General features: G+C 40.4%; 4 protein-coding genes across 4 annotated transcripts; 1 reads left to right on the top strand and 3 right to left on the bottom strand.

Annotated features, from left to right (window-relative positions):
* Nucleotides 1–9,459: 9,459 nt before the first annotated feature.
* Nucleotides 9,460–14,283, bottom strand: nsdhl (NAD(P) dependent 3-beta-hydroxysteroid dehydrogenase NSDHL). The gene is made up of 7 exons (XM_015061110.1): nt 14,057–14,283; nt 13,810–13,971; nt 12,840–12,986; nt 12,625–12,753; nt 12,298–12,440; nt 10,614–10,716; nt 9,460–10,456 (listed from the first exon to the last, which is right to left on the bottom strand). Exons 1-7 carry the CDS (start codon nt 14,075–14,077, stop codon nt 10,124–10,126), a joined length of 1,038 nt encoding a protein of 345 aa, XP_014916596.1. The 5' UTR covers nt 14,078–14,283; the 3' UTR covers nt 9,460–10,123.
* Nucleotides 14,284–16,647: 2,364 nt separating this feature from the next.
* Nucleotides 16,648–18,704, bottom strand: LOC106965166 (uncharacterized). Its single transcript, XM_015061088.1, has 2 exons — nt 17,762–18,704; nt 16,648–17,654 (listed from the first exon to the last, which is right to left on the bottom strand). The coding sequence occupies exons 1-2, from the start codon at nt 18,608–18,610 to the stop codon at nt 16,851–16,853; spliced, it is 1,653 nt and encodes a 550-aa protein (XP_014916574.1). The 5' UTR covers nt 18,611–18,704; the 3' UTR covers nt 16,648–16,850.
* Nucleotides 18,705–19,443: 739 nt separating this feature from the next.
* cetn2 (centrin, EF-hand protein, 2) lies at nt 19,444–22,015 on the top strand. Its single transcript, XM_015061108.1, has 5 exons — nt 19,444–19,707; nt 19,873–20,037; nt 20,126–20,254; nt 20,693–20,830; nt 20,906–22,015. Exons 1-5 carry the CDS (start codon nt 19,705–19,707, stop codon nt 20,993–20,995), a joined length of 525 nt encoding a protein of 174 aa, XP_014916594.1. The 5' UTR covers nt 19,444–19,704; the 3' UTR covers nt 20,996–22,015.
* Nucleotides 22,016–22,207: 192 nt separating this feature from the next.
* Nucleotides 22,208–26,747, bottom strand: gcna (germ cell nuclear acidic peptidase). Its single transcript, XM_015061106.1, has 13 exons — nt 26,620–26,747; nt 26,279–26,379; nt 26,115–26,196; nt 25,957–26,029; nt 25,810–25,859; nt 25,655–25,721; nt 25,498–25,568; nt 24,745–25,152; nt 24,506–24,671; nt 24,272–24,416; nt 23,412–23,547; nt 23,097–23,301; nt 22,208–22,691 (listed from the first exon to the last, which is right to left on the bottom strand). Exons 2-13 carry the CDS (start codon nt 26,363–26,365, stop codon nt 22,460–22,462), a joined length of 1,722 nt encoding a protein of 573 aa, XP_014916592.1. The 5' UTR covers nt 26,366–26,379; nt 26,620–26,747; the 3' UTR covers nt 22,208–22,459.
* Nucleotides 26,748–27,822: the final 1,075 nt, after the last annotated feature.

The raw sequence follows: 27,822 nt of genomic DNA, 5'->3' as shown, positions 1-27,822 counted from the left end.
GATTTCCACAAAGCAGATTGGGATGGATTGGAGACATAACCACTTCCAGAATCAGGTTAAAGTTCATTACACCCATTAGAGACGTGACCTAAATGATACGTACTCGTACAGCTTAGCAGCAGACAAAACATAGGACCGTTTTTTGGCTGCTTTTGTCTTCATAACATGAAGGGCGGCCTCCGTCCTGCACAGTAAGGACGATGTGATATTTTCCCAAAATTTTTTTTTTTTTTTTTTTTTTTTTTCTGGGCACATGGCTTCTCGGCGGGAGCGCAGTCTCACCGTCTCTCCTGCTCCTCTAAGCTGAGCTGGCCCTCGGGGTTCTCTGAAGTGTTCCTCACAATGTGAGGGGCTCTGCGGAGCAGAAGCACAAACACACACCGCGTGAAAAACACAACATTCTCAGCGAGGCGCAAGCAATTACCTGGAAGTCTTATTCGTACACTTACATCCTCTTGTAGGTCTCTGAAGGCTTTTTAGTGAATGTTTTTGTTGTGCTGTGAAAAAAAATTAATAATAATAATAATAATTTACATGCAGAAATGTGGTTTTTAGATCTCACTGTGCAATTACACCTGCTGTTTTTAAAGGGAAGATGCTTTTACCTTGTGCCATTAGATGATGGAGTTGAAGCAGGCTTTTCTAGTTTAGTAAAAACACCCCTGAAGGCAAAAGAAACAAAGAATGTTATTAGCATTATTTTCCAGCATCCCGACATTAATACAGTTGCATTAGATTATTACTAAAAACAAACATTTGAAGGTAAATGCATGTACAAGTACTGTACAGTACAAATGGATTGCGTTTGTAATAAAACAGTGGGTCTCCACCAACTTGGAGTCTGATACCTCAACCACTCTTCCTCCAGACTCTGGGACTTTGAATTCCAATAAAAATAGAAAACTTAATTTAAAAGAGGACACTTTAAGTCCTCTTTCACCCTCAGCTCATCTAAGGTACGTCTGAAGATTTTAGTTTAGGATTTTCTTAAAATGTAGTGCTTGTAGTCGTAACCTGGACCTTTTTTTTCTACCACAACTAAAATAAGCAACATTTTCAATTGTATTCTCATGTCTTGAGTCTGCTTTTGATTAAGATTAAAAAAAATAGGTCTGATTTAATTTTTGACCTTTTTTTGTTTTGGTTTTTTTAAGAAATGGATCAGAGTGAGTGTCTCTCCTACCTGATCAGGTATCCTTGTGTTGCTGGTTTGCTGAAAATCAAGACGGGGATTTGGTAAAAAAAAAAAAAAATAAAAGTTAACATTTTTAAAGTAAACCTGCACCTTTATTCTAAATACAGTTCTACCTCTGAGTGTCAGACTTTACTGGTGGCGGTGTGGCTTTTACTGGCGAGGAAACTGGGCTCGTCTCAATGGGAGCTCCGTTCAAACGCCTGGCTCTGACTTCTGCCAACCTGCACAGATTGCACAGAGAATTTTAGTTGTGTCTCTTCGAGTGACTGGGCAGCTGATGAGATGGACGGGACTCTCTGAAGACGCGCGCTTTACCATGGCATTTCCTCCTCCTGAGTTTCAGCCTGAGGTTCATCTCGGCGCTGCAGCCAGCTGCCGTCTCCCCTCAGCTTTGTTCGTACTGTGGTGGTGCGAAGCACAGCTGCTCGGTCTCCCTCTGGGATGCAAACAGGAGCGCGCGAAAACGTGAGTTAAGCCACGCATTGCAGGGTGCGCTTTTGTTGTTACACTTTGAAAGCGGTGCGCTTATGAACGTGAGATAAACGAGGTTAATTAGAAAAGCAATTTCTAAACACTAAAGCTCATTATAAGTGTAAACCTAAGTTCCAAAAGTAAATGAATCTGTTTAATTCTACTAAGGGATCTTAAGCAGTAGTTTGAATTTAGCAGATTTTGAAAACAATTCAAAATGGGAATGACAAGAGAGCATTCAGGTTTCCTTAAGTAAATGTTTGTTGATAGACTCGAAGGATTCACATATATCTTGCTACCAAGGACAGAAAGGAGGGTGGCAAGAGAGGTAACAAAACAAATCTTCAAAGCACCCTATATTAGAGAAGTGCTGCAAAGAGTTTGGCTTTATATACAATTTTACTAATAAGCTGCTTATTAGTCCGAATTGTGACTCGAAAAATAAATGCATCAGCTAATATGGCTGCCACGCACAGAAAATATTAAAGTTTCAGAAAACTATTTTTCAGCACTTTTCACAGTTTGGGTCTCATTAAAATAGTGGCACAAATAAAAATAAAACTAATTATCTTATTGTGAATATGTTAGTTTAGTGCTTGATCACATAAAATAGAGTGAGACGGAATATTCTTACCTTGTATTTCTAGTTTTGGTTAGTGCAACAATTGGCAAGTCCCAACAAGCAATGAGACCACACTCAGGTCAGGGGTGACTACATTCCCAGATTCAAGCTCCAATTTCCAAAATGCATTAGACATATATTGAGGGCAATATATCACCGCTTTACTTCCATAATTATGTCGTTAAACATTCCTAGTTTGCCATTTTCTTTAACTGACCAATCAAAATAGGGCCCTTTTTCCAGGAAATGGTTTATAAAAGACAAATGACACAACAGAAGGGTTTAAACAAAGTTATATGTCGGATTTCCACCACTGTCCTTTTCAGCTTGACCCACCCTTACAATTATCCCATCATAGAGTGCCATTTTGACATAGATGGAAGTTGAAGTGGTAAGATTACCTTTAAGTTTAAATGTTTCAAGTTTACATTTCAAATAAAGGGTTACAAGATTAGCAATTTAAAAAAAAATAGCTTTTTCTTTTGTTCTGAAAATGTATGGCCTTAATAACTGTTGTTTTTGAAAAGTTTGGTGTTTTTCAGCATGATAAAATGGTTATCATTGAAAAGCTGTAAAGTAAATAACAATGTGTGCTACTTTCTGGTGTAAAATGGACAACTGCAAGAGAAGCAGCTCACTAAGAAAAGGAAGCAGTGGAAGAGAAAATGGGAATTCAGCCAAAATGTGACTACGGGTGATGACTTAATGAGCAATTAATATATTAAACCTATTAACACTTTGTGTCAATTTATTGATTCTCAAACTGCATTCATGTTCATGAAAGTCCATAAACTGTAGGCTCTTTAAACCTTTAGGGACAAGTGAAGGCTGTAGCCCTCATATTACTTTACGGTGTACACGAAGTCTTAATATGCTAAATCATAACAGCTCAGTACAGAGGGGCGATAACATCAGCTATTATTGAAGGAAGTACATGTATCATAATTAGATCACATTAATTAGTCTTCTCACCGCTTGACATATTTCTTCTGGTGGGATCTCGGCGCTTTCCCCTACAGGCAACCTGAAAAATACATCAGTAAGAAACCTCACGAAGAGAAAGTGTGTGATCAGCAAACGGCTCGTTATCTTAGAATTAGCATATTTTGAAATGGTTGTTCCTATGGTATGTCCCCTCCCCAAAAGGCTGTCAGGAATTCCTCATTCTCATCCTTCAAGCATGCAGGTCATCCTGTCCTGCCACATTTCAAGAGAAATGTGGCAGGATTGCCCACATAAGAATTGAAACACACAAATAACCGTCTCCTTACATCAGCAGCTCGGAGTAACGTCTCATTTTAGTAAAGATGGATCAAGGTTGCTTATTTCAAAATTAGTCGATCCCACAATTTATTAAGGATCAGAAAGAAAAAAAAAAGGTTGCTCTGAGGTCAAATTCCTTGGGTATTATTACAAAAAACAAAAAAACACAGTTCAGTGACTGTTTCCTTATCTCGAAGCAGGCCACAGTTTATGCAAAACTGAGAAGGGGGGTATGGGGGTGAATTTTCAAAAATGGGAATGCAAATATTAACAGCTAAAACGCCTGAGGATTTTAATTTAGCCCTTCCAGAGCAACATCCCTCAGATAAATGTATCCGAGGGATGTTGTCCTGAATAAAAAGTGACTCTAAATGGAGAAAGGATTTTTATCCTGGCAGTACACACACACACACACACACACACACACACACACACACACACAATAAATCATTAATGAAACACAGCAGCTTTTAAAGGAAAGCGCTAAAGATGAGAGTCAACTGAGCTGACATGTAAAAAAAAATAATAATAATAAGTGGGCAAACAGTGATAATCATCAGTGTAACCAGGCAAACATTCCCACTAGGTGACGAATCCAACCTTCTGATGACAAAAAAAAAAAAAAAAGTTAAGATTATCTGTTAAATAACGTTATAGACAAGCCAGATAGTTCACAGTGAGAGTACATACCTGTTCAACCCTGATATCCAACAGGCCTCTCTTCACACAGCTGAGTGTGGCCGAAGAGAGCAGAAGAAGAAAAAGTCTTTCGTCCCTGACAGGTGTCTCAGAAAACTAGCAAACAGGTACAGGCGTGAGCTCCAACAAGCCCAGCCAGTCGAGGAAGGTGGATGTGGGGTGGAGCAGCGCGTGAGCGAGCGTGCATCCGTGTGTGCGCGCGCGTGCGTGCGTGCGTGCGTGTGTGTGTGTGTGTGTGTGTGTGTGTGTGTGGTAGAGGTTGCTAAGAACTGATTTTCTTTGTTTACCACATCTGTGCTTTCGTTCTAGAAAGTCAGCAAGCATGTACCTGTCGCGCAGGTGGATGAAGATGATGATGATGATGATGATGATGATGATGATGATGATGATGATGATTATGATGATGAACGGGTCTTCATCGTGAGCAAGAGGAGGATGAGGACAAGGTGCAGAGCGTGGCACAAGTAAATGAGGCGGGTGGCAGCCGCGTCTCCTGTGGGGAATGCTCGTGTCACGCTCAGTGGGCAGGAAAAGCCGGGAAGCAAACACACATCATTAAAACAGAATCAAGAACAGCGCGAAGAGCTGAGCCGAGAAAACAAAACAAAAAAACATTAAGACTTGATTTATGGTGACATCTTCTGTAACATCTCGAACCCCTGTTTTATATTTAAAACACAAGCCTTTAAGGTTTTTTTTTGTTGTTTTTTTTTGGCATTTTTTTCTGGGATTGTAAAGGTCAGGCTTTGATAGTGGGCCACAGAGCGTTTTGTAAACAGACTGTTTACTCGGACCGACTGACTGACTGAGTTGATGTTTGTTTAAGAGAAAGGCAAAAGAAAAATGAGTTCACGTTTTCTGCAAATGTCATGCAATTTCTTCAGCAGATGAAAACAGCCGCAGCATGAAAATCAGCAAAATCCCCGCCAGTGAGCGGCCAAGATAAACAGTATCCCCATTAGGTTCATATTTTCACAAAACAAAACAAAACCCTTCTCAAATCGGAGCGGAGCTCTTCGCGGATTTCACAACGTGTCACAGAAACGGGGCGGGAAGAGGACATTTTATCCGAGAGCCAAGGTTTCACCCTGGTTAGAGTATCTACGTGGATTATCCTCCTTCTTTCCTTTTAACACCAAACCAGTCGGACGGCCTTGGCCTGCAGCTCTGACTTCACAAATGAATCATTAGGGTGCTGCTGGCACAAAATTAAAATGAGAATGCAAAGTATCTGAACTTAACCCTCACCTCCGTTTCACCACACCAACAATTGGAATTGCAACAATGCCGCGGCTGAGGTGAGCGGAAACCTGTGTAGTAAGCGGAGCGTGTGACTCGGCTTTCCAAGTCACAACGAGGATCCCCCGCCGATTGTGAATGGATCGTTTTCAGGCTTCATGCCTTCGCAACGATCAAAAAGTCAAGAGTATACAGACACAACTGCTGTGCGTTTTCATTACCCCACCATCTATTGTGTTCAGTTAAATTCCTTAAATGGTTTTCTGTCACTTTGTCTTTCAAGTGAAAGCACGTCCTAGTGGAGGAAGTCTGAGAGTGGACTGTATTTGTTGTTTCCTTTTGGAACTCAAGGGTTTGTTGAGTTTTGTGCGCATAAATCTGTGGTCAAAATCGACATGGACTCGACACGATCAGTTCTTCTTGTGGAGCTTTAACGCAATTTGCATTGTTTTTTATTCTTATTTGACTATGATTTTTCATTTTTGTGGCGCGGCCGGGTTCATTGTCCTGGAGTGACACAGCAGCAGCAGCAATGCTGCGGGTCAGAATTCAAATTAAAAGGCAGCTGAACTTGTATCTGCATAATTATCAGTGTTACTTCATCTGTCAGCAATTTTAATGGTTTGCTCTCCTAACCCTTAAAAACATTCACATTTCTATGAGGTTCCTGTTCAGTCTGAATGTAGCCATTCCTCTTTTTCCACTCCCAGAATGATGAAATACATGATACACAGGAGCCTCTTTGAGCCTTTTCACCCTTGGTAAAGATGTCATAGCAGAATAAGTTCATGGAGAAAAGTTTAATTATTCTTAGTGGGGGGGGGGGAACAACTGTCCATTTTTTTTTTTAAACAAAGTCACTTCTTCCGTAAAAAGCTCCTTTGTAAATAACTTGTTCAACAGAACCATAGTTGATCTTCTTTAACATTTCACAAGGTTGGTGCTTACAGAGATGGAGCTTTGATTATTCCCCTTTGGGCATCATCTTTTGAGCTTTGAGTCCTGGGTATTGTGTTATACACTTGTCTTCAAGTATTCTATAATATTTCATCGTGGCAGACAAATATAGCCATGGAAAAAGGTTGGTTTATGTCTGCTGAATCACTTGTTTTGATTTGACTCTATATCTTAGTCACTGTCCTGATGAAAAATATGAGAACTCGTTCAGATTCTCCACCATACTGAAACTTCTCCATACTTTGAGTGAGCAACACCTCACCAAAATGCATCATACATTTCGAAATGTATGATGCATTTCAAAAACACACACTTCTAATATTCTGAACCAGACAATTCACACCAACCCTGTCTGTTCGACGGCTAATTCTCCAAGGTGTGGCACTGAGTCATCTAACAAAATCACCCGTCCAGTTGAAGTTTCAGTAGTATTTAACAAACGCCACTCATCCATGTTGGTGATCTTGGGGCAGAAAAAGCTCTTCCTTGTCATACTTCCAACACATACAGCCTAGTGGTTGTCATGGAGACACCCAGACACCACTCTTTGATGCTCCAAAACTACATTTAATTCTCCTTACTGTGGATGGCGACAATCTAAACATTTCGAGACTTATTTATAACAGCTCATGCTGTTTTAAACTTATTATTGCTTTGACTGGAGCCATGGACTCATTTAGAAAAGGGATTTTTCTGGCAACCCTTTTCTGACGTGGGAAGAACAACATATACTTTAGTTGTTTGACATTATAAAGTTGTCTAGTCTCTACCATTTTGTATAATAGCTCAAAGAAATGGCCTGATTACATTTAAAGAGTCAAGTTTGCGTCACAAAAATGCTTTACTTAATCAATCTGATTTCTTTCTTATGAAAGAAAGGAAGACATATTTTATTGAAAATTTTCCAACATGAGATTTTTCTGCTGTTACTAAAGAAATATATCAGTTTAAGATACATTTTGTAAACCAGGCATTTTACCAGGTAATCTTATTCTTGTTTCCATTTCTTCAATCCTAAAATCACCCAGAAAGCTATTCTTCAACGTAATGGAAAGGGTTCTTTTTTTTTTCCCCCTAAATTTTTAGAATAACTTTCAAGTCTCCAATATCGAGCCGCAGATGTTTGAACGGTGAGATATTCATTTCTCGGTTCCATACGACTGCACTTGTGACCTTTAAGTTAGATAGCACAATATTTGAATTAGATAACTCCACAAGAGGAATGCTTTTTTTTTATCAGCTTTTCTACAAATATGTCCATAGATTCTCGATGAAGTCTTGTTCTATGAGGTAAACTGTGAAAAAGACACGGGAGCTACTTTAGGGTTTACACAGAGGTGGATCAAAAGCTGCTGCTTCTAGCTTTATACCACATCAAAATGTCTGATAAACTGGATTAATACGAGAGAAAAAAAATGTAAAGATGAAGTACAGGTGTTGGCTATACATACAAGCAACATAATCTGTAAAAGGTGATTAAAGAAAAGTTTTTGGTATTGCAGTAGCTGCATCATCTTTGGTTATACTTGCCTCACTTGAAATGCATGAATCCTAACTGTCCAACAACATAAACTACCACTGGGCAAGATGGATATCATCAAATCTCATATTTTGTGGAATCCAATGCAGAATTTTTATTGTTATGCTACTATAATAATAAATGACTGAGGTCTAAAAAGCACAAATACTGAATATGGCATTTCTCTAATACATAAGAAGCATTTACTACACTTTAAAATAAACAAGGTGGTGCAACTCTGCTATTCAAAGATTACACAGAGATGAGTATGATCAGTAATATTTTAAAACATAAGGGCAGCACTTATGTAAATGTTGCCTTTGCTATGCCTTGCAGAGAACAAATAGCAAATTGTATCTATTTTTGCAAACACCACTGATTCAAGTTTATTGTTATAATTCCAGGAACACTTATCAGGAACACACACTGGGGGCGCTGCAGTGCGTCACATGAATTAATGAGCATCCACTGGGGACATGACAAGTCACTGGGCACATTGTACTGACGTGTGCCGAGGAAAAGACAGATAGCTGGACTTCAGCTGTGGGTAGTTTAAGAAGAAGCCTCCACAAGTCTTTTTACAGGAATGGTTTAAGACGTATCAGGTGACCGTGGAACGCCAAAAGCAGCTGGTCTGAGTTAATGTTTTGAATTCCCCAGATATATGATTTCCAATGTTATTAAGCCTACTAATAGCTGTGTGAAAAACCGGTAATGTCTCTTTCCTACATGAGTCTGACTTCAAGGGATGCAGGGGTGGCGTAAATCTGAGCAGTATTGAAAAATATACTAATAAATATTCTCACTGCATTGATTCAGAAGAAGGATCAAATAAAAACTTAAAGACATATGGGAGCAAAAACATTTGCTGACATTCTGCAGCGAGCGGTCAATGTTTCCACACAATTTTCCATCCATCTATATTTATCTACTGGTCTGAGGTCAGGTCAGGAGGGAGTAGGTCCAGGACTGAAGCTGCTTTATTGAGCTCAGCTGAGTTATTTTAACGTGGAAGAGCAGATCGGTCTCCAAGGATGAAATCAGGGTAACTCAGAACGAACTATAAACTGAAATAAAGCCTCTGTAAGACATTATGGTTATTTATTCATCAATTTGAAAACTGTCTCTTTGATTAATTTGATCAATGCATAGGGAACTAATGCCTTACACATATGGGTTACTGTTAGTTTGATAGTGATATTTTAAATAGACATGATCTCGTAAAAAAAAATGCAAGTCTAATTTTTCATCATATGCATAATACAAAATAAGAAAGCATAGTATATTACTGCCAATAATCATAGTAATAAAGAAAATAAGAAAAGCAAAAGTTAACCTCCCAGTTCTGAAGATTTATCCATTTTTAGTCAGCTTTTTATAATACATCATGTCCTATTTATTTGGCTACATAATTTTGCAAGCATTTAATTAAAAAAACAAAAAACAAAGTGTGGTTACGTGCAGCTTCAAAATGGAATCCAACAGGACACTGGATGAAATTTACCTTATAGGTAACGTTTATCAAAACATGAGAGAATGGGTTGCCAAGCTCTGTAAAATCTGCTTGATGTCCCTCTAATGAAGAATTTAATTTGAGGAATATGAATACATCCATCTTCCATCTGTAAGAAAATATGCCTTCAAGTAATTACACAGGCAGAGTGTGAGACATTCAATTTCTTTCCAGTAAAATTCAAGTAATTGGGCGGTACCCTCAAAAACATAGATGACAAGGGACAATATAGCAAACGTCCTTTATATTTTTCAGAAATGGTGAAAATATAGCATGTTGAGTTTGGCTTACAAACCAAAAATCACTTTCATGTCGCAAACGGCATTTAGTCATTCAAATGCACAATCATTCAGCTCTTTTTGTCCATTTTGATTAACCCAATGAGTCTAATAATTCACACATTAACATGCACAGTATGATAAATAATTAATCAAAGGAAAAATTATGTCATGAGTTTAACTTTTTCTGATTGAAAAGTGTGATAGCAGAATGCAACAACTCTAAGAGTACAGGAGCCATTTGCTGCCATCTGCTGGTGAAAAAAGGGCAGAGCAAGACAAGCTTTCAAAAACCTCCAGCGACGATCAGTGATTTGAATAGTTCTTTCAGTGCGTCATGCTGGTTTCAGCGTCTTCATTTAGACCATCAAGCTCCACGTCTAAGATGAGGGTAGCTCGCCACCGTGCGCGCAATCCCCTCCTTCAGACTGACCACCGGCTTGTAGCCCAGGTGTTCTTTGGCGTGCTCACAGCTGTAGTAGTGATAGGTCCCGGCCAAAGCCACTCTCATGGGTGTAAAGGTGGGTTTGAAAGACATAACGGGACGCAAGATCCAGGTGAGCAGCCAGAGAAGCAGGGCAAGTCCGTACACGAGTGTGTATGGGAGGTGGAAGCGTGGGGCCGGGTATCCCAAGCCCACCAGAACCTCAGACATGAAGTCCCAGAAGCGGATTGGCTCATCATTGGTGATGTGATACGGCTGCAGGAGAGGGAGGAGGGTACAGAGGTAAAGAAAGATCAGTGGAGAGCCAATGAAAACAATGAAACTAAAGAGAGAAGTTGAAGGACATCAGAGATGTTATATATATATATATATATATATATATATATATATATATTATTGAGGTCTCACTCACTTTTCCACAGATAGGTGAATCTGCTCTCAGGTGCTCAGCAGCAAGGATGTGGCCATGAACAACATTCTCCACATAGGTGAAATCTACAAGATTGGTTCCATCACTGATTGAGAAAAAAAAAAAACATTAAAATGGTCAATAAGCACACAAAGAAAGAGCAGAGGTTAAAGTTCAAAGTCCCTCAGCACACTACACTATGTTAGCAAGCAGCAGGGGGCACCGAGAGGGTGGGTCATCACTTGTTGTTTGTTTATAAACCTTATTAAAATTCCTACTAGACCGCAAATCAGCATAAATGCCTTAAAGCAAAGTTATGGCTATAAAGTTTGTCAAACAAAATTTCTAAACACATTTATGTGAAATTCATTTTACTAAAATATAAGGGCTAAAGATGAACTGATCTGAGATTTCTATCCAGTTTCTGATCTCTGGTTTTTGTAAAGCTTTGAGCAGCTGCTGATTCTTATCGGACTATAAGAATTAAAATTACCTGTTTAAAATATTTCTGACCTTTTTGACTGCGAATGATCCTTATAACCTTATACTTAGATCTCTTACACCGTGTGCGAGAAATTATTCACCGTAAAATAGGGTTTCATTAACATTTTAAAGCAGGGACATAAACATTTGCAGGTGACATTTCAGACAGGCTTGTGCATTTTATAGGAGTCATTAGAATAATGAGCACAGTTATTGTTGCTCGTAAAAGTGTCTGTTTTCTCAGGAGAATGTAGATACTTACCTTAATTTTGAGATTTTCAAGAAATAATGCAGACATGTTTAAATCCAGCTTGGTCCATGACAGACAAAGGTCAAGAGTTCAAAAGAATAAGATCGACTTTTCTGTACTCTGCTCATCCCTCCACATATCTACTGAAGTAAGCCCCACATCAGTCCACTTTTTTCTCAGTTTGACCTAAATATAGGTCAGACTGACCTACCCACTGCAAGTGTAAACCAGCAGTCATGTGGAGGGATTTTTAACGAACAACCACCAATAGAAATCTCTCTGTTGCAGCAGCTGTAATGAACAGCCAATGTTCCTCTGCAGAAAATTCAGTCTTTTCTTTAACAACCATCTATAGTTTCTGTGCTTCCTCTAACCTCATGTTTAAACCTCTCAAATTAGGAAAATATCCCCTCAGCAACAGCAGAGCATCCACTCCTGAGAGTGTTGTTGTCACTAGTGATGCAGTAAGTGATCAGAGAAAGACTGAATGAATATGTGTTGGATTAATTGGAGACCAGTGAGGGCCCATAAATTTCAGTCATCAGTCAATTTCTCAGTGCGTCTCTGGCACAAATTGAACTAAATTCTAAAACAGGGGAATTAATAAACTTAAAAAAACACAGTCATATTCAACAAATTAGAACATGCATTCTGATGAGGCTCATATGTAAAATAAAAAGTACATTAAAAAAACTTTAAAGCAGTTATTAAACCTTTTTTCTTTAACCAAGCCCAGATATTTCAATTAAAAATAGTGCTTTTGTAATTGGCCTGATGTCATATTTGTATCTTAAACATTTAAATTAATTAAACAAGGTTCTATGTAGCTTGATTATTTGTAAAAAAAAAATAATAATAATAATAATAATAATAAAAAATACTCATCCATGGTTTTTGAGTTAAAAGAAGTGGCTTGAATAGTTAATGCCTTCGAGGACCGAAATGATCACTCACCCGATGATGAACTTCATCTTCCCCCGGCGGGCTGCGTCCACCAGGGTGGGGACCAGCTGTGGATCCCGAGGGCCAAAGATGCCATGAGGCCGAATAGCAACCGTGAGGAAACCCTTTGGCTTGTTGCACGCCCCCAGAACCAACTAAAACACACCAAATAGGTCAAATTTGGAGGTTCGGCAAAGAGGATTGCACTGCAATATTACCAGGAAAAGTCTGTAAATAGAGTTTTTATGTATTTCTTAAGTGTTTTGTTTGCAATTTTGTTTGATTTCTAGAGGGAAGAGATGTTTGCTTAGATAAGAAGTCCTTTTCAATGCCTCTTACCTTCTCCTGTTCAATCTTGGTCTGAGTGTAGTAGTCGATGGGCTTCTTGGCGTACGGCAGATCTTCTTTTCCATTCTTGACGTCTGTGCCCTCAAACACCACACTGGCACTGCTCGTCAAGACCAGTTTCTGTCAACATGACCACTTATGCATTTAATCCCAGTTCTTAAAAGAAAATATTTCCAAAGCCAACAAGAAAGAAAAACCAGCAGCACCTGTACTCCGGCGTCAAGGCAGGCCTGAATAACCGTCTGGGTGCCCCGAATGTTGACCCTCTCAAAAAGCAGCCGGTCGTCACTGGAAGGAGCTGGGGAGGCACAGTGGAAAACCAGAGACACGTCCTTCAGAGCAGAAAGCAGAGCCTGGAGACGAGAAAAGCACAGGGACAGCTGCTGACTGCTAGCTTTTTAAAAGTGTCTTTATCAATTTTATCTGTGCTGGAGATGTGGAGTAGGGGACAAGAAAAACAAAGAGAAATGCTAAGCAGTGGATGATTTGTGGAGCAGTTTAAAGTGGGTTTGGATTAGAAAATATTTGTCCAAGATTTGAATATCTCCTGGTTTAATCCTTCAATCTACAATGGGAAGTGTAGTGGCACAACTGCAAACCTGTCCGGAAATGGCCGACAAAAAGCTATCAGGCTGGACAAGTGGATCATTATCAGACAAGCATGAACCTGCTGGTAGAGGGGCTGCAGAAATACACAGCCCAAGGGGAAGAACCTGCCACACTTTCAAGATTTTTATCAGTGCACATTTTGAAAAATATGTTTTATTTTTCTCACATTTGACGACATGCTATACTTTCACTCCAAAAAAATAAAAAATAAAATAAAATAAAATAAAACACATTGTGGCGTGAGAAAATGTAGAAAAGGGTCCTGGTCCTCATGGCACACTGCCCTGCATGTTTTAGATATTCCCTTGATTCAGTCCAGCTGATTTCAATCGATGACTGATTAACAGGCGTTTGCTGAACTGCACTCAGTTGAATTAGGCACATTAAAGCAGGGAAACCTCTCATACGTGTAGGACAGTGAGCCTTGAGGACCAGGGTTGGGAAACGACAAGCTGAAGACATTGCTAACTGCTTCCCTAGACCAGTCTCAAACTGTTAAATAATTTTCTGCTTCCATCTGTGAATCCCATCGGAGGAAGGAGCAAATAGTGACAGAGGAAGTCTGACCTGCTTATCGCAGAGGTCTCCCTGGTGAAAGGTGACGCCTGGAAGCTCGTAGCTCTGCCGGATGTCAAACACAGACACCGAATAGCCCCTGTCCAGGAGCTTCTCCACCAGGTGTCTACCTAGAAAACCAGACCCCCCGATCACTGCACACCTCTTACTTACCTGCGGCAGACAATCACAGCGATTATTGCCCAAACACAGCTGCCACCACGAATAAAAACTTTAAAACGGATTATCTGCAACTCACCGGTCGAACACGTGTGGCCATAGTGAGGTAAAACTGGCACACAGGTGGAGAAAAAAAAAATACTTTTTTTTTTTTTTTACCGCAGTGAGGAGAAGTTAGCTTCAGGAAGGATGCTTCTCCTTTATTTTCTAAACAGCGGTACAGACACGTAGACCACTGAACACGGTGTGCAACTTCTACAACTATTCCACAAAACTCAACAATGAACTAATATGAACAGTTTCAATCAGCTGAGATAGCCTCTGTGTGATTGGTCAAGACATCGTCAAACGCAAAGGTGACGTTCACAAACAGCCAATAAGGTTTGCGATACGTCAAAGAACGCCACAATTTTAGCCAATGGAGAACCGTGATAAGCTTAGTTCCGCCCCTTATCTCGGAAGCCACCCCTCAGTGTTTACGGCATGACGTTTCACCACAAAACCTAGAGTTCATTCAGCTTTGTTGGTATTCTATTAAAACAAGAGGACATATAATTTATACAATAAGGGCTTGTTAGGTCCTGTTTTTGTGCGTTTTTACAGATTTCTGTCTATTTTATCATTTCATTGTTACCTTTCACAAAAGATGTTCCCTTCAAATCCTGCAAATACAGGGAGGAGCTTCTACTGAGCTGCTGGAGATGAATCATCAGCCTGTCACTTCTTCAGGCTGCAGGAGGTGAATGAATGAGGAAACAGTTGCATCTTTCCTACATGCAGATCATTGATAATGAACTTTAACAATAAATAGATCTTATTGTTCAGAGTCTGGTGCAAGTTCGGGGTGGTTTCAGTGACCTAAATGATAAGCATTTATTATTATACTTATAAGAATAAGTATAATAACACTACTATGCTTATAATATTATTAGAATTATATAATAATATTACTATTATAAAGGCGCGTAAAAGAGACTCATTGCCCTCATAGCTGACGTCACAAGAGAAATTTATTGAGAGGCTGAAAGATGCAAATAAAAAGCTGAAATGCATTGGTTCTGCCTCAGAACCAATGCATTTCATGAGTAAATGAGTTTTATTCATTTTGCTCATTCAATAAAATGAATAAAACTTTATTTCATTGAATTAAGTTTTACTGAATGAAGGAGAATCACAGACACCAAAGGACAGTTTGAAAGGTTTATTAATAATAAATCTGCACAGCTTGGTGTGCAGATTTATGCTGGGGGATATAGGAAGGAAGAGACGGGACTCAGATTTCCTTCCAGGCTTTATGCACTTAGTCAATCACCAGATGTGATGAGTCTCCTTGGTTTGCAACAAGAATCCAGGTCTGCATTATGGGGGAGACCAGGCTGGAGTTGTGGATCAGTAAAGAGTTAGAAGGCAGCCAGGCAGGTGAGATGTAAAGGAGAGCTTGTAAGATCAGGGCAGCCAGAGAAGTGGTCAGGAGATTCTGGAGATTTCTCCAGACAACAGGAACAGAGAAGCAGTTCACTGGAGTCCAAGAACTGAGTGTCAACATCGAAACTGATTTCTGTTGAGCAGAGACAGCAAAGAAATCCATAAACGTTAGACGCAGAGAAGAGAAGCTGCGTACCTCTGATGTGAGCAGAACAATCTGGTGTCTGCCTCAGGGAGTCCACTCTTCTGAAAGCTTCTCCCGATAACATTAATGAACTTCAGCTGTGAGAAAACACCTGCTACTGTCTGTGGAATGAGGCAGGAGAGGCACACAAGAGGCATCCTGAGCACAACTCTGTGGATGTGACATTTGATCCCAAGAGGATCACATGGGACTGGAGGCTATGTCCAGTGGTCACTGTCACTGGGTCAGAGGTGATGTCACCCTCCACAGGTCACCAGTACATCACAGAGGTCATCAGATTTTTTTTTGTATCCAACCAATAAAAATGGTCAAAGTGATATTCAATAAAAATTAAAAAAAAAAAAGAGTTGGGAGCCAAGGCCAAAACGAAGAAAACAGGACACTACCACTGACTTCCAACTCAACCACAGAAAAGGGTATATAATTTTTAAGAACCTCAGACAGACTTGAACTGAGGTTTAATGGAAATAATAATAGAAATAATAATGAAAAAAATGAAAAGAAGCACAACTTGGTATGTGGTATGTTGAGGATATAGGAAGGAGGCGACACGACTTTGTTTTTCCTTCCAATCTATAGGCACTCAACAGCCAATCATAAGCTTTTTTTTTTTCATCAGCGTTTCCCTTAATGATCTCAGAAAGATGATTAACCATCCATCCAATCCTCCATTTCTGCACCTGCTGATTGTGCAATCAGTATTACACAATCAGCAGGTTGTGTAAATATCACCTGGAGGTACTTCAGCAGGTGGGGTACTTCTTCCCCATCTGGAAGAGGTGGGGTACCCTGTGGTGAGGTCACCAGTCTATCGCCTATCTTGGATCTCAGGACAGAAAACGGTGCAGGTTGCAACTTTTTTGTGTGGGGCAGAAAATCCCCATACATATTTTCCCAGACCATTTACAGTGCCTCTCATAACTCTTTAAAGTGCTTGTGTGGAAAGCCTTGCCTACAAAGGCCAAGAAACTTCAATATGTTAGGTTTGTTAACTGTTTCAGTAACGAACCTAACATATAAGTTTCAATATATATTTTTGGAAAGCTTTACTTACTAGGACCAATAAACTTTTAAATGTATTTGATTTCTTTGCTAATTTTATTATCTATGCTCCTCACAACATTTTTTGAAGGTCTTGTAGAAAACCATGTCTACAAATAAGAAACCTCACTTCTTATTCTTCAATAAGAAATAAGGTTTTTTTATATAGTAAACAGGTTCTCCAATAAACAGAATCTGTTTATTAGAGGCTGAAAAGAGCCTTTTCTACGGAGGCCCAGAAACGTTTGACGACGCCTAGCTTCTTGGCTGGTTTCAATATTTTCTCTTTGCAGATGGAAATGAATGCCTCGTCTACGACTGAGTCATTTAAAACCAACAGTGAAAGAACGTCGGTTTTTGCACAGCACATCCTTTTAGAGACTCCTCTCAATATGTCATCGCTGAGTTTGTTCAGGCTACGTTGGATATTATTCAACTCTTGTCCCATGAGCTCGGCATAGATTTTCTCAGACAGCCTATTGGTGATGGCTTGGAAGTCTTTGTAGTTGCAGTCTACCTGTGATTGTGTTACGGCCTGCATTACAACTGCATTAGCAAGCAGCAAGATGGATGACTCCTGCTTCTCCTTGCCTGAGCCCAGTGACAGCGCCTCAACAACCTCTGTGGTCATCTCTGGTTGCTGCTCCTCATTAACAAATCGTAGCCCTGTTGATAGGTTTGATTTGTCTGGGATGAAGTCGTCCACTGAAGGACCTGGTATTTCTTCACGTTTCTGTGCTGGTGCAACTCTTTTGTATCGCCCTTCACTATATTTTTTACAGAACTTCTTAACTGCGACTCCGGCATCTTTGTTCTTATGTTGTTCAAAGGGTAGTGGAGCGACGTAATATCTAGATCCACAGTTTTCCATTGGTTGAAGTGCATCCAATGAAACACCAGGGATCTCTAAACGCTGTTGTTCAGAGATGGCCTTTTTCGCTTCTCTGACCTCTGACAACTCCTCAGAGATGAAGTCATCCACAATTTTCAGATCTGATTCCTTTTCCTAAGAGATACGATTATTTGCTTTTGTCAGTTCTGAAATATCCCAATTCACAAATCTATTTAAAATTTTAAATTTGAATTTGTCTCCATGGAGACGAAATCATTTACCTTAGTGATCTTTGAAAGATCCTCCAAGATGAATTCATCCACAATCTTCAGGTCTGAGTCCTGATTTTCAGGAACAGGATCTCTCTCTTCTATCATCTTTGTTGCCTCCTCAGTGTCTGGTGTCTCTACGATGACCGGTAACAGGTTCACTTTGAAGTGCGTGTAATTCCCATCGTGGACGGTATGAAGCACTCTATCTCTTTGGGTCCCTCTGTTCTGTGGGGTTTTGATGGGGTTTTTCTCCACACCTTGGAAATGATCAGCCTCAAAGATAACAGCTACCCTCTGTTGCTTGTTGTAGGCATTATGCTGGGCTTCAGCAGCTTTTCGTTCTCTCTGCCGATGTTCTTTACAGCTCCACACTAGCAATTCCTCTATTAATCTGAGTGCGTGCGGCAGGACTCGGTCCACTCCGTCTGTCTCAGAGATTTGGAGGACAAAGGAAGCTGCTTGATCTTGCGTGTAACAGATCGTAGATCTCACCTTTTCTTTGACATATTTAATGAATGACTCATTGAAAAGGTCGAAGGTCTTGGGATGAACTTTCTCCCTAATCTGAAGGATGTCTGCAAATGTCGTTAGCAGGACATCGCCAACGACGGTGTCCACGTCCTGAGATCTGATTCGTCCATTTCGGATGTTGTGGAGAATGAAGGTGCTACATTCCTCCGCCAGGTCTAACAGCAGCTCCTTCAAACCGGATTTGGTTTCGCTATCAGCTTTACCTACAGCCAAATCCAGCGTCTGATCCAGAGAAATGGACCAAAAAAATTCTTCGATCATAGGCACGATCATGTCCATGGGAATAACCGGGACTGGTCGATCATCTGAATTGATGGAACGGTTCATGACTTCCTGGGTTTGCAGGGGTTCGTGAAGCACACTAGGATTGTTGAGAAAAATCACAAAGTATCTAGTTTAAACTACCTTGCTTTCGCAGATAAATACAACTGTCTCTCGCGAGGAACGTGCCAGAAGGAATTTATTTATGTGTGACAGACCTATTGGGTCGGAAACCAATGTGATGTCATAACCGAACAGATTCCATCCATATCTGTGTCAGCTCAGCAAAGGTATAACGTCTGTTTTCAAGGAGCAAATGTTAAAGGGTTTCCATGTTTTATTTATTTACTTACTTATTAATATATAATATATTGTTTATTTATTTATAAATATGGCCAACATAACTCATACTTATTACAGAACATATCACATGCATATAAAAGTTTTCTATTTGTTTTCAAGTAAATAAAGATTTTTTTTTTTTTTTAACTCAAAAATAGTGACATAATAGCCCTTGCGAGTTTCAGCCCCCAATGTTTCAGGATCCTAACAAGGCCTCCGCTTATGGTGTATCAATGCAGACTCCACTACAGGATCACACACGGAGATCTGGGTGCAGCTTTATAAAATTGCCACTGGGGGTAAGTAATGAGGCAAAACTGCGCCATTTAAAATGTGATAAACGGGTGTTCGCATATGATGCAAAATATATTTATACTGCTGGATCACCACATATCGAGCTTATGATTTATTTATTTATTTTGCTTTACAATCATTTTGTAATCCTGTGTGCCCTGTGATTTTCAACAACCAATCAGCTCTTTTCCCGACCGGTGCGTTTGATTCCTTGCACCGAGTGCTCCGCTCAGCAGCCTCACCGTGGTTCTCAGTCTGTGGCCACAGACCAGTGCGCGCGTCGGCTGGCGAACAGTGGGTTAAAATTGTCCAGTTCGTGACAGCTGCTGGAACGCAGGTTATTAGCTAGAAACGCGATTCCCCTCCACATTATGGCTGATATTTGTGTAAAATAAAACCGGAGGTGTCAGGCTAAGCTTTCATGCGATCCACTCATCTCCTCCCTCCTACATGATACAGAGGCCTTGCAGGCGGAGAAGAAACACACTCATTTCCTCTAGTAAACTCAAAATACACAGGAATAAATGGTAAGTGACATCAGGGTTTTATTGGAGGGGCAGGCTTCATGCGTTTTTCTTTAAACTACAATTTCTGAATATGAGCTGTGGGGTTGGTTTTGTGAAAAACACACATAAAGAAAAAAAAAAAGAAAAGCTTTTTCATTTTATTTTCCAATTGTGAAATCCAAACAGGCAACCAGTGCCAAGAGGCCATCCCTACAGGGTCCAGTGCCCCCTCCTCGCAAGAAGACAACTCCCAAGCCAGAGCTGACTGAGGAGCAGAAGCAGGAGATCAGGGAGGCCTTTGAGCTGTTTGACACCGATGGCTCTGGATACATCGATGTGAAGGAGCTCAAGGTAAAAGGTCTTTCTGAGCATAAACACGAGTAAAAATGTTTTTTTTTTTTTTTTTTACTCCAGTGCGTCGTTTCTGATTCTGAGCCAGGTTGCAATGAGAGCTCTGGGGTTCGAACCAAAGAAGGAGGAGATCAAGAAGATGATTGCAGAAGTGGATAAGGATGGGACGGGGAAGATCTCCTTCGCTGACTTTATGGCAATCATGACACAGAAAATGGTAGGAAAGCACATAGTGTGCTTTACAGTGCCTAGCAGCTGTATTTATACATCTGTTTCACATTTTTGTTACATTATAACCACTCTTTGTCTTTAACAGCTTTGGCCGTTTTTTTAAAAAAAAACTACAAGCTCAGTCAGATCGGGCAGCTTCAGTGCACTTCCTATTCTCCCTTGGATTTAGGCTTGGACTTTGACTGGTCCATTCTATCACTGAATACACTGATCTAAACCAGTGAAACTTTGTAGTCAATGTGACAAAATGGGGGGTAAGCTAAGCTATGTGAATAGTTTTGCAAGGTACTCCGCACATAGTCCTCTTTGGGTAATAAGTGGGGAGACTACAACGGAGTACTTCTGTTTAGAGACCTCGATCCTTCCAGTTCGGTGTGCTTTTCCAGTAGATAATTCCTAATAATATTCCTCTCTTAATTTTCAGGCTGAGAAAGACTCCAAAGAGGAGATCCTCAAAGCGTTCCGGCTATTTGACGACGACGAAACAGGCAAGATCTCCTTTAAGAACCTGAAGAGAGTGGCCAAAGAGCTCGGAGAAAACCTGACAGACGAGGAGCTGCAGGTGAGCCACGTGGCACGACAAAACACCCACGATAAAACATCGTTTTATTTACCTCTGCATTTCCTGTTTGCGCAGGAAATGATAGATGAAGCGGACAGGGACGGGGACGGAGAAGTAAACGAGCAGGAGTTCTTGCGCATCATGAAGAAAACCTGCCTGTACTGAAGGCAGAGGGGCTGGTGATGCAGAGTCACGCCTGGACAGCGCGTTGTGTGTAATGCTGCTCATACAGTCATGTAGAAAACTTTTAACTGTTGTGTTGTGCCACAATTTTCACCTAAAACGTATCAAACTGCACGGTGATAGATATGTTACAGTGGAGTAAACGTAGGACTGGAAGACGACAGGTCGGGTGAAAAGCCAAATTACCAATCGTATTTGATTTTAAAGTCATAGAACTAAACATTGAACATAGATTCACATCGATGCCAAATTCAGTTTGAAACTTTTTAGTGCCTGCTAAAAACGGTGACAAGTACATTCCAGTGCTTTATTTGCCAGACGACTTTGTGGATCAAGTTCTGCCGGGCTCTTTGTTTTTGCCCTTTTTATGCCAATTTTAGTGAAATGCAGAGAGCTTGACTTGGACAAACGGGGAGTGCCGTCTCAGCCCTGCACTCCCTGTGGATTTGTGCCTGCGCCTGATAAAAGGCGCCACCACCACAATCAGGGAAGATGCTCCACAGATCCACACACCTTCCTCACTCCTCCCACCGATCCCCAGAGCGCTGAATATTGTACGTTTCCTATATATTTGATTCTGCTGTGGACATTTGCTCCTCCGAATTGTCGAGTGCTTTGCATATTGTGAATTGAAGCGTGAATACGTAGCAGAGTAGCATTTAAAAAAAACTTTAAATAAATATGGTGAAGCAGTCTGTCTTTTTTTGTTTTTTGCATTTCACTATTGCAAGCTGGATTTATCCATATTTGATCAGCTCGCTTAGGTTACATTAAATGACAGTCAAGAACAGCAGGGCTGCATGTGAGCAAACATAATATATCCTACCTGTAAATATTTGCCTGATCAAGTCACGGTAATAAAAAACAGACCAATATCTTTCAGCTACACTCATTTCCATGAGAGTAAAAACATTACTCGTGTAAGTACTCATTACTTACTTATTTTGACAACATAAATAATTCAGAAAAAAAAAATCAGTACAGTAAACATCACCAAGTTTACTTTCATAGCCAACTGTGGGTCTTGGCATTCTTTTAGTCCTCAACTCAGCCGACCAGAGTTGGACTCCTGACCCTGAGGCCTTTGCTGCATGTCTCCTGCCATTCTCTCTCTCCGTCTCTTTCCTGCCTGATCTACTGCAGAAGAAGGGGGAAGAAAAAAAAAAAAAAAAAAAAAAAAAAAAAACTAAAATAAAATTTCTTACATGTATCAAATTTTTATTGTTAGATTACTGGCCAAAAAAAATAAATCATCCAGCATATTCTAGAGAGAGGATAAGACATGAGATAGTTCTATCAACTTGAATACAAAAAAAAAATATAGTGGACAGAAAACGTTCCAGTTACAGCAACCAACGACAAGAAAGAAAAAAAAAAAAGTATCACAGTGGCCCGAAAAGGTAAGAACACCGAATGAGGTAAAGCGTTTTCAGTGAGTCCGCTCATTCAGCTTTCACCGAGTTTGGTCTTCGAGGCAAAGTCGGTGCTCAGTTTCCGCATCACTTCCGCGTGGCTCTGCCCCGCCAGCTCCTGCCTCGCGCTCCCATAATTCTCTTTGACAAATGTGGCGAAAGGCGTGGGAGCGCGTGGCTTCGAAGCCGTCAGTAAGACCAGCGGACCCGTGCAGAGCGCGCACACAAACCTCTGCGTGTCCAGAGACTTGGAGTGGCGGCCGATCCTGCGAAGAATCAGGGGGGAAAAAAAGATAGCTGACGAGAATATGTGGTGAACGGTTTAAACCAATTAAAAAGAAAATTACTTCAGTGGTGGTGATTAGAGCTGCTCCGATCAATCTTGAACAAATCGGCCAAATTTCTTTGATCGTCTGGTCAAACACTGAAAATTTCTATTCCTTAAAATGCATCAAAAGTAAGAAACTCCCACTACTCATTTTTTTTTTATGCCGGATTCAAAAGTAAACAGCTCTGTCAAAGTAACTTCAGAATAAATTTTTACCTAATGTTGCCTCAATGTTAGAGGAAAAAAGTCTGAATCAGTCACAATCGAAAATGGCAGGTCAGACGTCAGAGTAGACGGGAAATCGGTGTTGGTCGGGAAAAGCCTGACCAGTATTCAGACTTACGTATTCTGGCAGCGCTTGCACTGATACTGGAACTTGTACTTGATGTCGTAACTGTGGCAGCGCGTCACCATGGGCAGCTCAGGATGCATGAGCGTGGACTTGCGTGCGTACAGCCTCCATAGGTTTCCGTGACCGTCCCTCACGCCGTTTATCAGCCACGTGGCAGCGTGGCACATCTCGTGGATCAGCGTGTCCCTGAGGCGATCTGAGACGGGTGGAAAAACCGCTGAATTCAGGTACCGGCCCAAGAGGCAACACGTTCACTCGTCGTCAGACACCACTACCAGAAGCATATGCCTTTTAGGGGAGTTTCACCTGCAGAGTCGCAGACTTTGTCGGACAGCTCGATGCGAGCGTAGCGGTTCCCTCCGCCTTTTTCCTGTCCTGTGACGCAGTAGCCCGCTGTTTTCCGCATCTTCTTATTCCAGGTTACAGACATGTTGGTTGGGAGCTGAAACAAAAACAACAAAAAAAACAAAACAAAAAAAAAAAAAACAGCCACCGATATACGATAAAGTTAACACTGGAAATCATGAACAGCAATGTTCAAAGTATGGTATTCAACATCTTCTTCCACTTTTTTACTCTTAGATTAGTTTAACAGGATATTTATCAAGGAATAAACATTTCTAAAACAGTAACACATAGTTTATCTCTTGTTTTTAATAGCTTATCCTAATAAGCTGGTGAGAACCGGTGGTATAGCGAAACAGCACAGGCTAAGGGTGCCACAGCTAATGGAAACATTACCATTATGCTCAATAACTAGGATCTGACTGCAGATGAGTCAAACCAAGAACACTGACATTAACGCCACAGACTTACGTATTTGTTAATTTTTTGCAAGTCATTGTATTTCTATCGTGAATAAAATGAACATGGAATATTTTTCTGATGTCATGAAGCCCTAATGTCCACCAAAATGTAACACTTCAGCAAACAGCATCACCTCTGATGCACACAATTATCCCTACGTGGACAAAGCCAAAAGAGACTATTCCTTATAATATTGTAATAATGTACTCCTGCTGAAATGAGCATGTGTGCATTTATTTAACAAAAATACTTGTTAACTAAATAAATGATTAAAGTGTGCATTCGCATCCACTTAAACACCGAAGTTTCTCCCATCTGAATGTAAAATGAAGCAAGAGAAAAGTTTGGATTCAGATCACCTTGTTGTCAAACACGCTGGTATTGTAAAGCTGGTACAGCTTGCTTGTGAGTTCTTCCTTATTCTTCCTGAAAATGGATCCGTATATGGAGCCGGGAACTGTGAGTGACTCCAAGAAGCAGCCGGGGGTCTTGCACACCGCAATCCTGGAAAGAACAAGTCCAGATAAAACTCTCTACACACGACATTTAAAGTAGGCGACATGCAGGCTCGCCATCGGCGAAGGCAAACGTACCTGCTCACAGCAGCGGGCCTGGGGTCCGTCTGACTGACTTTAGGCTTCAAAATGGAGGATTTTCCATGCGTTTTTACGTCTTGAGGTTTCTCCTTGATCGCTTTCGAGCTTGGTGTTGCGAATGGTTTCACAGCAGGAGCTGAGACCACAAGCTTTGTTTCAGATTCTAAAGTAAAAAAAAAAAATAAATGAATAAAATGAAATTAAGGAAACAGATATTAGTTTAACAAAGATTTTACCTTTACTGGTCTTTGGGCTGAATGTGGTGCTGGTGAGATTGTTTTTCTTTTTCAGCCTCTCCAACAGGGATGCAAACTCCTCCTCAGAATCGCTCGACTCCTCCAGCCTGCAAGGTGCTGAAAAAGTCCGCTTGGGCGAAGTTGTTAATGCCGAAGCGTTACTGGGAGGACGGAGGAAGTCCGATAAACTGGGCAGCAATGGTGAACAATTCTCTTCCTGCTTGTTTTCACTCTTTTCGACTCTTTGCAGAGGTTTGGGCTTTGAGTGACGAGTCTTCCAAGGGCTCCTCATGATAATGTTTTCGTCATCGTCGTCCCCGCTGTCGCTAACAAACACCGGCGAGTTCAACTGCGCGAGAGGTCTTCTGAATGGACGCTGCCCTGCTGGAGTTTTGATCTTCTGAGGAACTACAAAACGGAAAGCGTATATAACTAACTTGCAAATGTTGCTCAATCTCATTTCATCAGTTCACTCAACTTGCCAAAAACAAACAAAACAAAAGAGATTACAATAAGATCAAAATGTCAGAATATGTTGCATATTCAGGGAAGTGCCCAAACAAATAATCAAACCAGACAAAAAGGAAATGATTTTAAATCCATAAGTCGTCTTGTTTAGCTGGAATCCGTGCAGAGGGCACAGCAAACTGAGTCTCTGGTCAGATGTGACCAAAACTGAACTTCAAATTTCAAAAGAATGCCGTAGTTGCAGGTAAAATCTTAACTAAAACAATTTTTTTTTAAAAACATTACCTTTTAAGGATGTCTTAGTTTCAAGAAAATCTTCATCAGACGAGAAATCGTTCACTATGAAGTTTTTCAGGCTGTTGGAAAAAGGCAGGACGGGTAAAGATTTGTCTTGTTTCATTTCAAAGCCATGTTTCGATAAAAAATAAAGTCAGAAACTGACCTGTCTTCACTGCCGCTTTCAGATCTTGTCCTGGCTTTGGCGGCGGGGGTTTTCACTTGCTGCAAAACTTCAGTGTCAGCAAGAGAAACATGAGACAAAGACACGGTTCCACAACTGCCTGATGTACATTTAAACAAAAGTAGTAACGAACTTACATGTCTCAAAGTCGTCTTCATCACCTGAGCTCACCACAGGAACATTTGAGCTAAAATACCAAAAATAGTTTAATCTTTCCATACTGTAACAAAAAAAAAAGAAAAAACCCAAAAAACATAAAATGTTTCTTGCTGTGTTTGCCATACCTGGGTGTCTTTGCAGCACTGATTGACTTCTGTGGCTTAATTTTTGTTTTGGGTGTAAAGTTTTTCACAAGAACTAAAATAATAATAATAAAAATAGTTGACATTTTACAGAAAACAGGACTCGCATCATTAAAAGGATGTAAACAGAAACCACTCACAATTGTCAAACTCTTCGTCACTGGACTCGCTAGGAACTCCACTTGTCCCACCATTACGCGTCTTGCCGATCATGCTCATCAACTACAAACAAAACCCACAAATACTCATCAAATACACTGCTTAAGGCCATGTGGGGTCGTGATGGCCATGTTTAAAGGGTAACCTTGTTTTGGGTTGAGTCCAGTCCCTCTTCCAGCCAGCCCATCTTTCTAGCAACTCTGTCAAACGACTTGCAGAGATCATCGTTCATTTCCTTTCCCTCTCCTTAAAAAACAGAGCCGATGTCAATAAAGAACTTATAGCACACAACCAAATATTAAGAAACCAGTTTCAATTAAAACCCATCGTTTATCATCTGTAGCCTAAAGGCGCTGCAGCTACACATTTCGGGGGAAGAAAATACTACCACTTCCATTAGCAACATAGCAATAACTAACAGTCATAATGCTAAAGCTAGCAGGAAAGGTATTCACCGAAATGCGGAATTCATTCAAAGCAACTCACTATGATTGAGGCACCGCAGACACGTCTGTTATTAAATGGAGACGGAAACAGGTTAGCAATAAAACGTTTCGTAAATTCAAATCGTGCGAAAACATTGCGTCAGACGTCAGGAAGACGCTTGACCAATCAGAGTAAGTCTAAAACAATACGTCATCACGTCTACATCCGCAACACGTAAGATACTGTTCAGCTTCATTTAACCATTGATGTAAAGATATTACTTTGTTTTGTTTACCAGTTTTTTTTGTTATTTAGTCAACATATTATGTAAACTGTGATTTAATCCATATTGGTGAAGAAATGTAATATTTCTTAACAGCATGTTGTGTGTGTGCGAGCAAAATGGACAAGTAGAGAATCAAAATTGTTTCTGGCTTAAAATATCTATAACACACAAGCAATGGCTCCACCCATGTTCTCCGTCTCCACTAAATAACATTGCCTCAGCATGATTCTGCCACCACCATGTTTCCACCATGGGCATGATGAACTGAGGGTGACTTTTTTTTCCCTACACATGGTCCTGTATCTTTTTTATTTTTTACATTCAATTTCAAAACTGCTTTATTCACCAGTAAGGGAGTTGTAACTCACGATTTTTCTCAAAGAATTACTGTAGATGCTGATGCAACATCTCTTAGTCAGGGTTACAGTGAGGAAATCTCTTACTCGAGACACCGTTGTACAAGTCTCATCAAGAGGATAACCAGGGTTATACGTCATTTTCTTGCTTTTTATGAAAAAAAAAAAATCATTCTTTTCACAATAATCTTACAGACGTTCTACAGTAGATTGCAGAACGGAAGCAGCCTTCTTCATTGAGTTGCTTACCCTTTCAAGTCCCTGGCTTTCATGCAGCTACCACAACAGACGGTGGCAGAAGAGACCACATTCTCCACAGCAGACTTCTAGAAAATATGAAGCATTTTGATCCAAACACTGAAGGTCCTAAGCTTCCATAAGTCGACTTCGTAACAAATGTATATTTAAACACTGCACTGTACTTGTCTTCAGTCATGGGATAAGTTTTACGCACCAAAATCTTCCCTATAGTGCTTAGAAAAACACATTAGAGTTCTTGTATGAATTTATTGTGTGCCTGCTGATCTAACCCTTATTGGCATCGACCAAGAACAGAACAGAACAAAACATTTTGGTTTCAATCCCTATATTTTATTATATGTAGAGACTTGCAGCTTCACC

This window comes from Poecilia latipinna, unplaced genomic scaffold (assembly GCF_001443285.1).
Source record: "Poecilia latipinna isolate Pla-1442-1.1 unplaced genomic scaffold, P_latipinna-1.0 Scaffold1777, whole genome shotgun sequence".
In the NCBI taxonomy this organism is placed as follows: domain Eukaryota; kingdom Metazoa; phylum Chordata; class Actinopteri; order Cyprinodontiformes; family Poeciliidae; genus Poecilia; species Poecilia latipinna.
Note: the sequence above shows the minus strand (reverse complement) of the source record. Positions and strands in the feature narration are given on the sequence as shown.

Coding starts and splice junctions, on each gene's coding strand:
- nsdhl (XM_015061110.1), bottom strand. CDS start 14,077: ATGGCCACACGTGTTCGACCG. Junction 10,717..12,297: donor AAGATGAAGTTCATCATCGG/GTGAGTGATCAT, acceptor TTTCTCAATCAG/TGATGGAACCAATCTTGTAG. Junction 10,457..10,613: donor ATTCACCTATCTGTGGAAAA/GTGAGTGAGACC, acceptor CCTCTCCTGCAG/CCGTATCACATCACCAATGA.
- LOC106965166 (XM_015061088.1), bottom strand. CDS start 18,610: ATGAACCGTTCCATCAATTCAGATGATCGACCAGTCCCGGTTATTCCC. Junction 17,655..17,761: donor ATCTTTCAAAGATCACTAAG/GTAAATGATTTC, acceptor CGTATCTCTTAG/GAAAAGGAATCAGATCTGAA.
- gcna (XM_015061106.1), bottom strand. CDS start 26,365: ATGAACGATGATCTCTGCAAGTCGTTTGACAGAGTTGCTAGAAAGATG. Junction 25,860..25,956: donor AGTGCTGCAAAGACACCCAG/GTATGGCAAACA, acceptor TTGGTATTTTAG/CTCAAATGTTCCTGTGGTGA. Junction 25,153..25,497: donor AACTAAGACATCCTTAAAAG/GTAATGTTTTTA, acceptor TCCGTTTTGTAG/TTCCTCAGAAGATCAAAACT.
- cetn2 (XM_015061108.1), top strand. Junction 20,038..20,125: donor TCGATGTGAAGGAGCTCAAG/GTAAAAGGTCTT, acceptor ATTCTGAGCCAG/GTTGCAATGAGAGCTCTGGG. Junction 20,255..20,692: donor CAATCATGACACAGAAAATG/GTAGGAAAGCAC, acceptor CTTAATTTTCAG/GCTGAGAAAGACTCCAAAGA.